The sequence below is a fragment of the Otolemur garnettii genome, unplaced genomic scaffold (genome assembly GCF_000181295.1).
Source record: "Otolemur garnettii isolate 467f Iridium unplaced genomic scaffold, OtoGar3 scaffold00009, whole genome shotgun sequence".
In the NCBI taxonomy this organism is placed as follows: domain Eukaryota; kingdom Metazoa; phylum Chordata; class Mammalia; order Primates; family Galagidae; genus Otolemur; species Otolemur garnettii.
In genome coordinates, this window is record NW_003852404.1 from 7,561,894 (window position 1) to 7,571,365 (window position 9,472).

The window sequence follows — 9,472 nt, forward strand, 5'->3', positions numbered from 1 at the left end:
GAGCTGTAATGCCACGGCACTCTACCCAGGGCGACAGCTTGAGGCTCTGTCTCAAAAAAAAAAAAAAAAGAAAGGCAGCAGAGCTATGATCAGAGTGTTTAGTACTCAGCTATGTGAAAGGCTGGAGAGCCAAAGCTCTAGACCCTGTCCGTGACAGCTCTGTTCCCTCAGCTCAAACAACAGATTTTTGTCAAACCACCCCCTCCACAAGGTCACATTCCTTGGGTCCATGGATAATTTGACTTTGCTTCTAAAATCCAGATCTGAAAGGAAAGATGGGTTTTTCTCATGAATAACTTAATGGCCTGTAAAGATGAGTTTACCCGAGCTACTGATAAAAGGCAGAGTGTAGCTTGGGAGTTGCCACTTCAAATCAGCATCACCAGATGTCAAATTTGTAACTGTAGGTCACCCTCGCCCCAAGTGAACTTGAGCTAAATTACTATATGTTATTGACTGTTAGTTTAATTTATTGCTTATTTACTTTTTCATTGGGCTGGGCAAATGTTCTATTCCAACAATCACAAAGACTTTTCTAGTGAAACTACAGACCTGAGCAGAAAATGGTACTGGGTCTTGATGCTGCTTCTGTGCCCAAGCAGCATACCTTTCTTTGTAAAATAACACTTCCGGGCTGCGCCTGTGGCTCAAAAGGGTAGGGCACCAGTCCCATATGCCGGAGGTGGCAGGTTCAAACCCAGCCCCGGCCAAAAAATAAATAAATAAGATAACACTTCTTAGGACTGAACTCAAGTGGTCTTAACTGGTCTTTGAGCAAGTTGTTGATTGTGCCTCTGTTTTTCTGTCTGTAAAACTCCAGGCCTCTGGAGTTGACAGTTGGTATATTTCTGACATAACTGGCTAGAGCTAGAGGCCTGTTTGGAGAATGGTTTATCCTTGCAAGGCTGACAATGTTTCTCCACCACACTGACTGCTCAGTGCAAGGAGAGCTCCTACTGCTTAAATTCTCTACAGGCCCCTTCTCTTCCTTGCCCCAGGATAACTATAAAAGCCCTGAAACCCCACTTTACTGTGTGTTTGGACAGCCACAATTCTACCCCAAGGTTGTTACTAGGTGTGAAAAATCCCCCTTTGTTGTAAAAATCTTGTGAAACTTAGAGAAACTGAAAAGGAAAGTAATCCTCTGGAATAAACTGGCCCAAATTAGTGATTTCTCAAGCCTATTGCCACTTGGACCAGGCTTCCAATATTCTCCACACACCCCCAGGAGAGCAGCAGCCTGGAAGGGAAACCATCCAATTAGTCTGGGCCCACATGAGACTGGACATTTCATACACGGTAATGAAAGGAAAGCCCGGCCCACAGACCAACCACCTAGATGACCACACAGCAAAAGCCACTTCCCTAAAGGTAACCCCAGACAGATGGCAGTGCCTCCCACATTCTCTGTGGCTTGGAAGGAAGTCTCTTCTGGCTTCCTTGGTCCCCTCTGGCTTCCTGCCCCATGGAGGACATGGGGCTAGCTACAGGCCTAGCTCTCTTTCAGTGGCTCAGAGGATAGAACCTCTTCAATGCCAAGCAGCCTTAGTAAGACAGAGTGAGTGGAGCCTCCAACCCAGCTTCAGGATCTAAAGAAGGTGATGGGTGTCTACTAAGTACCTGCCATCTCATTCCATAGGTGAAAAGAGAGGCACAGAGAGGGAAAGTAACTTTTTAAAGCTCACACAACTAGAAAGCAACTCACACATCCATGGCTCTCTGATGCCAAAGCCCAGCCCCCAGCCACTGTACCACACCAACTCCTTTCAGGGCCATCTGAGCTAGCTGTGTTTAAACACAGGCTTCCTGATGCCCAGGGGACAGGGTTTCCTGGTTAAGTGTCCTGTCAAACATTGGACTAAGCCTAATGAGAAGACTTGGGGGCTTAGTCCATTAGGTGTGTCACCTGCAGATGAAACAGATCTGTTGCCCAGTGCAGTGGCTAGCACTCTGGGAGACCAAGGTGGGTGGTTTGCCTGAGCTCACAGGTTTAAGACCAGTCTGAGCCAGAGCAAGACCTCATTTCTAAAAATAGCCAGTGGTTTTGGCCCGTGCTCATAGTCCCAGCTACTTAGGAGGCTGAGGCAAGAGGATCACTTGAGCCCAAGAGTTTGAGGTTGCTGTGAGCTATGACTTGCACTCTACCAAGGGTGACAAAGTAAGTCTCTGTGTCAAAAAAAAAAAAAAAGTCTGTCACCTGACCTAGTGAAACCAGCCTTAATGACCCAGGTGGTCAATAGGAATGACCCCCAACCTCTTTCAACTCCCCCAGCTAAATAAATGGCTCCACTCCCCCAGCTGCTCAAGCCAAAACCCTTGGGAGCATTTTGAATTCCACACATTCCTGTACCTCCAAGTGCTAGCCACCAACAAGTCCTTCCTGCATGTGTGCCTGTGTGTGTTCCTGTGCCAAATGTTACTGAACTTGTGCTATGGATCAGGGCTGCTTTCCCCTCTGGGGCCTGTCTCCACCATCACACTCCAGCATAGCTATCTCCTTCCAGCCCATTTCATGACAGGTCATTGTTGGAGTTTCCTTTGCTTGCCTTGGGCTGCGTCCCAGCAGACACTGGGCTCTATGAGGACACTCTTCTGTTCCTGGCTCCTAGAACACTGCCTAACACTACATAAATTCTTTTCTTTTTTTTTTTTTTTTTTGCAGTTTTTGGTGGGGGCCGGGTTTGAACCCACCACCTCCGGTATATGGGGCCAGCGCCACAGGCGCCGCCCCATAAATTTATATTAGACAAATGATTGCTGGATCGTGCCCAAGCCTATCCTTGGCCATAACATGTACATTCCCTGGTTTGCCCTGGGATCTTGAGGTTCCATGTTCTGTCTTTACAGTTCCTTTATCTAGAGGCTGGGGAGAGACAGGCTGTATCTGTGCCTGTCACTATAGGGTAGTATGGTAAATTCTGCATACAATTATCATAACCCTGGTGCCTCCCCCATGCAGGTGTGTCTGCAGGTCATGCTGTGAGGTTCCCTGGGTTGGATTATCCCTCTGCTAGCTCTCTAGCATTTTCCAGGCGTCCTGTGTGTCACGGTCTCCCTGTGGGGTACATGTGACCCTGTGCATCCCTGGGCAGGTGCGTTTTCCTTCTTTGACATTTATAAAGCAGTGTCAGGCACCATTCCAAGGGCTTTACCTGTATTTTCTAAAGCGATTCTCACAACAAATCTATGAAGCCATCGTTGCTACCCCACATGCTTGGAAATGAGGGCCCATAACTGCAGCACCTGGAAGAGATGCAGCTCAGAGTATAGCGTGCATGGTCCTTAGACTGGGCTACACAACTGGGGCTGATTCCGTGTGTCTGTCTGTCTGTCTAGGGACTCTCCCACCTGTGTGCGCGACTCTCTATGTCTGGGGGTGACTCCATGTGGTGTGTGTGTCTATCTGGGAGCTGTCCAGCCCGTGTGCGTGTCTCTCTGAGTCTGGGGGCCGTCCTGTCCTCATGCGCCCCACCTCCGGGATTGTGAGGAGCGGCCGGCAGGGACTACAAGTCCCGGCAGCCCAGGCGCGGGCGGCGGCGGAGGGCCGCAGTCGGCTGGGCGGGGCTTGGAGGAGCTTTGAGATCTACTGCGGCACCTTCGGAGCTGCGCCGCCGCCTTCGCCGCCGCCGCCGCTGCTGCCGATCGTGCAGGTGTCGCCGCCTGCCCTGCTCCCCCAGCCCCGGGTCGCCCGACCGCGCCCCCGCGGGGCTTTGCGTACGCCCGGGCCCAGGCCACGGGCCGCAGCGCCGGGGCCGGCGATGAGCGCGAGCAGCCGGCATGAGCACAGGTGAGTGCCAGCCAAGTCGGCCCCGGCGCCTGTCGTCGCACCTGGTGGGGGGAAAGGAATCCGCCCCCGCCCCAGCCGACCTCGAGGTAGCAAGCTGGAGGAGCGGGCCCCGGGCGGAGATGCTGGGTCGGACCCCTCCCTTTCACCCGGACTTGCTTCGGGCCCTTAGCTGAGGCCAGGCTGGGGGATGGCGCCGCGTACAACCGGCCCCTCCTAGCCTTCCCGCACCCTGCTTACGGGGGGGGCGTGGGGGGTGAGGAAGCTACCAGCACTGGTGCTAGAGGGCTGCGGGGGCCGTGGTGGAAGCAGGGAGACCGCCCACTCCTGCCCTGCTAGATTGGATTGGTAACCCACCCTAAGTGACAGATGTCCAGGTCAAGCAGGAGGTGTGGAGGCGGCTGCATCCGGGACCTCCGGGCAGCTACCCCTCTTGAATGGATGAATGAATGAATGAATGAGGTTGAGGAAAACAGGTTTCCTGAGGCACTGGGTGGGAGTATCCTGGGGCACTCCTGGGCCGGATCCCCTGCCTCAGTTCCCAGAGGAAGACTGTCAGCAACCCGGTGCAAGGACCACACCCTCCATGTTACCCATCTGGGCCAGGCGTCCCACACTCACCCCTTCCATCTAATTTAAATCCCATCTGCTGCTCATAAGGCCAGTAGGCCTCCAGTATCCAGAAGGGTTTCATCTGTATGTTGATCACTCAGCCCCACAGCCTAGAATGCACCCCGCGGTGAAGAAGGGGAAAGAATGAGGAAAGATGGCCCCCAGACTCCAGATCCAAAGATTGGAAGATGCACACACCCACCAGCCCCAGCCTAGCAGAAGACAGGAGCCCTTGGTCACAGGGAAACCACAGTGAAGGAGGAGGCTGGGCCACTGCCAGGCCTCCAGTAGGAAGCCATGGCTTCCACAGGAAACAAGAGGTTCCTAAATGACTTTGACTCTAGCTCCTCCACTCCACAGGGCTGGTGACATTACCCCAGGGCTGTAACTCAGACCAAGTTCAAGTCCAGGTTCTGCAATAGCTGTGTGACTTTGCACATGTTCACCAACCTTTCTGGTCCTCATTTTAAATGGGGATCTGAATATGTACTTTTCACTGAGGTGGCTGTGAGGAATGTGTTCACTGAGGCCCACTCTTTTGGCTCAGTGCCCGGAGCTCAGTGGTTAGGGTACCAACTACATACTCCGGGGCTGGTGGGTTTGAACCAGCCCAGGCCTGCTAAACCAAAAAATAAAATTAAATAAATAGCCGGGCGTTGTGGTGGGTGCCTGTAATGCCAGCTACTAGGGAGGCTGAGGCAAGAGAATCACTTGAGCCTAAGAGTTTGAGATTGCTGCGAGTTTTGTCTCCAGGGCACTCTACCTAGGGTAATAAAGTGAGATTCTTATCTGGATAAAAAAAAAAAGAGAGAGAGCGAGAGAGACCCATTCTTTTCTAGCTTCTCCCCTTTCAAGCTCTCTGACTCCCCTCCCCAGGCAAGGAAGTTCGCTGCTCCCTTGATCAGTTTCCCCAAGTATAAAATGTGGATAATAATACAAAATTTTACAAAAGATTTCTAAAATATTCTCTATGTGTTGGCCGCCTCTTTGTAAGATTTCATAATGAATATTCTGTAAATAAAGGTACATTTAGCTACAATTCTCCATATGTATGGCAGCTTCATGGGTGACTTTTGGGACACTTCCTTGAGAGGGTTCTGTGTAAGGATTCAGTGAGTTAGTGCCTTTGAGGGTTCCCATACTGTGTGGGTATTGCTGTTGTTCAGAAGCCCAGTAACAAAAGTGGGGAAAGTGTTCTGGTCTCACACTGCCTGTATGTGCTGCCTCCCAGCTGATCTGAGTGAGCAGAGCTTCAAGAGCTCTGATCCTTTCCTACAATAGCCCTGGGGAGGCAGAGATGTGACTAGAGATAGCCACCTGCACATCAGAGTGTTTCAACAGGTGTCCTGCACGAGAGGGTGCCCTGGGCTTGACCCTTAGGAGTCTAGAGCAGTGGTTCTCAACCTTCCTAATGCCGTGACCCTTTAATACAGTTCCTCAGGTTGTGGTGACCCCCAACCATAAAATTATTTCCATTGCTACTTCACAATTGTAATTTTGCTACTGTTATGAATCGTAATGTAAATATCTGATAGGCATGATGTATTTAGGCGACCCCTGTGAATGGGTCGTTCGACCCTCAAAGGGGTTGCTGCCCACAGGTTGAGAATCACTGGCTTAGAGGTTTCCAAAGATATGACTTCCTCCCTTAAAGTCCTCTCCCTTCCTTCTTGCCAAAGTGACTGGGAGCGTGTCCATATGACAGACACAAGGAAGAACTTCCCAGAGGGAAAGCGATCCTGGGGGTCTCTGGCAGGGGCCGTTTAGGAAGAGGCTCGAGCCTTTGTAGCTCACTCCTCACACCATTGCCTCCATGCTCTATCATGCCTGCAAGATAGGTGTTCATTCATTTAATCCATCAATGTTTCCTGACGCCAGGTGTATGTCCGGCACTGTGAGCAGGATCAGTGACACCCGTGCAAACAAGGACGGGCGATCAGTAGTGGGTGTGGTGGGCAGAGAGGACTTCAGAGCAAGACAGGTCCTTTTCCAGCTCTGAGACAAATCCCAGGGCGAACTGCCTCAGGGCTCAGTGTTGTCCTCTGGGAACAGTAGAAGAGCCTTCCCAGCAGGCTCGGTGTGGGGTGAAATCAGATCTGCTAAATAATCACCCAGCATCTACCTAGCAGAGTACAGGAGTCTGCTGGAGCTGACAGCCTGAGGGTGGTAAGGCTGAGCAAGAAGAGGCATCAGCAGGCACCGCAGGTGCTGGGGAAGGAGAAGAGCACCTGAGAAACGGGTCAGAGCAGGAGCCACACTTCCTCACCCACTGTGCAGGCTGACGCTTGTGGGAATGCCAGGGCTGGGGTTGCTCATGCCAGTCCTGTGTGCCAGCTGCTTTGGTGTTGTCATCCTAGGGGTGAGAAATGGGAGCCCAAAGAGGCCAGGGTACTTGCCTTATAAAATGCAGCTTGCTTGGAAGAGAACCAGGAGCAAGTTCGTGATAAAAGTGACGACGGGGATGTATGGCATTTGGGCAACTTAATTCACCTCTCTGGGCCTCGGTTTCCCCAATCTGGGAAATAGGGTTAGAAGTAGTAGCCACTTCATCAGAACGTGGTGACCCATCCATGAATGACTGTATTTAAAGTCCCATAGTAAGCCCCTTACACCACAGAAACATCCCGAGAACAACCCTAAAGGGTGAGAAATCCCCACCTGCCTCCAGGGCACCGGTCTCCAGGGCTGGTGAAGGGGCTTTGGGCAAAAAACACAGTTGGAGCCAGGCATGGTGGTGCACGCCTGTAGTGGCCGCCACTCTGGAGGCTGAAGCTGGGAGGATCACTAGAGGCCAGGAGTTTGAGGCTGGGGTGAGCTGTGATTTTGCTGCTGCTCTTCTGCCTTGGTGACAGAGTTGGACCTCATCTCTAAAAGATTCTTTTTTGGGGCTTGGTGCCTGTGGCTCAAGCGGCTAAGGCGCCAGCCACATACACCTAAGGTGGCGGGTTCGAATCCCCAGCCCGGGCCCGCCAAACAATGATGGCTGCAACCAAAAAATGGCCAGGCATTGTGGTGGGCGCCTGTAGTCCCAGCTACTTGGGAGGCTGAGGCAGGAGACTCGCTTGAGCCTAGGAGTTGGAGGTTGCTGTGAGCGTGATGCCATGGCACTCTACCCAGGGGGATAGCTTGAGGCTCCGTCTCAAAAAAAAAAAAAAAAAAAGATTTTTTTTTGGTTGTTGTTAACATAGAGTCTCACTCTGTTGCACAGGGTCCAGTGCAGTGGCATCATCATAGCTCACTGCAACTCCTGGCCTCAGCAGTCCTCCTGCCTCAGCCTCCTGAAGTGCCTCTGTACCCAGCACCCTCCCCCCCTAACAAACCACACTTGAGACTCCTGTGGTAATTGTGCCTGTCAGTCTTCTAAAAAGGGGCAAGACAGGGCTATGGCTTTTGGTGGCCAAATACCTGAGAACTCAGTATTGCCAGACAGACTGTCAGTCATCCCAAGTGACTGCTCCTCTGCCCAAGTTTCTCCACAACCCCCAGCTGCACCAAAGAGCAGAAAAGGCTTCAGCCGTCCCTTATCGGCAAGTTGTCATCGGAAAGGGAAGGAAACAATGTTTTGACCCTGACAAGGCTGTCACTGGGGGACCATAGAGCAAAAAGGAAACCAGCCAGCCTTGCAGCTCCTGTACCCCAGGGACCCAGGCTGGGTCTCTATGAGCCTCGATTCCTGCCTCCCCACTGCAGCCTTGAGATTCCACCCCTCCTACAGGGCCTGGACAGAGACCCCAGTGGTTGAGGTTTCTGTAAAGGCTATGAGTGTGTGTGTGTGTGTTTAGGACCTTTAAGGGAAAGAGCACCCCTCCAATGCTTAGGTGGAAATTAAGATTGTATAATTTAGTGAGAGAGAGAGGGAGGGAGTGTGTGTGTGTGTGTGTGTCCATCCCCGTCCTCAGAGACCAACCTCTTCCTGGAGCTAGGGACTCCACCATTTGTTTTCTGAGTCAACCAAGCAGATAGGAGAGGGGTTAGCTATAGGGAAACAAGCTGTTGGCTTATTTGATTTTTGAGTCATCGGTTTAAGAGAAGACCCAGGAAGTACATGACATGTGTCCTGCTCTCAGAAAGTGCCCACATGGGCCCAGAGAGCACAGGGGCTGGGCTCTGACTTCCTGTTCATTTATTGCTGGGTCTTTGTGCCCTCGGAGCCTTAGTCACCTCATTCGTAAAACAGAAAAATGCAAGTCCACTTCCTAGTGTTGCAGAGAAGGTTATAGGTGTTAATTTGTGTGGAGACTTAGCTCCTGTGACCTTGGATGTGCCGGGTGGATGTCAGCTGCTCTTAGTGTTGTTGTTACCATAGTCTATGCTGTCACTCTGTGAGGGGGTCAGGAGCCAGGATAAAAGAGGACAGACTCTGCCTGGTCTGGGGACATATGGCCTCACGGGTTCCTAGGTGGTTCAATAGTGATTAACACTATTGTGTGCATTCAGTCTACTGCTGAGCTTCAGTTTGGGGCCAGTGAATTTCAACCAAATATAACCATATACTCCAGGGTCCACTTGATTTGTAATAAAGGAATATGTTTTAATCATCTTTTGCCTTAACCTATTGCTATTTCTCAGTTGACCCCAGTCCTTGGCCTGAGAAGAGAGATAATATTTATGATGCCTTCTAAAACTCAGCCTAAGGGAAGAAGGGTGTGAGTTGCCAAAGGGTTGGTACTATAGGGTGGCTGATTCGAAACCCATTCGAAACCCCATTCCATTTCCAGCTTGCTTCTTCTACTGTAGAGAATCGGGAGCTAAAAACAGGCCATCCCAGGCAGCAGGCACAGCTGGAGGCGGCTGCTGTGGCCCCATTCTGGCAGTGAGAAGAGAAATGAAATGTGCCACGCAGTTTCCTGCTTATTCTTGCACAAGGCCTTCCTTTTGGTCCAGGAAAACAGAGCAGAAAGAACAAAGGCGCCTGGGTCCTCGATGGCATCATAGCCATTGTTCCAGCCCTGGGTTACCAATACCCAGACATCTTTTTGCATAAGACAAATAAACTCCTTGTTTAAGTGTTTTTCTAGGCTCGGCGCCTGTGGCTCAAGCGGCTAGGGCGCCAGCCACATACACCTAAGGTGGCGG

The 9,472-nt window shown here is 51.4% G+C and overlaps 1 protein-coding gene across 1 annotated transcript in view; it reads left to right on the top strand.

The window, feature by feature from the left end:
- The first annotated feature begins 3,612 nt into the window (after nucleotides 1–3,612).
- ATP13A2 (ATPase 13A2) overlaps nucleotides 3,613–9,472 on the top strand; it is a 21,709-nt gene continuing 15,849 nt past the window's right edge. Inside the window, exon 1 of the mRNA XM_003783864.3 lies at nucleotides 3,613–3,787. Within this exon, the coding sequence (XP_003783912.1) occupies nucleotides 3,778–3,787 (10 nt within the window). The 5' untranslated portion in view covers nucleotides 3,613–3,777. The remainder of the gene's footprint in view (nucleotides 3,788–9,472) is intronic.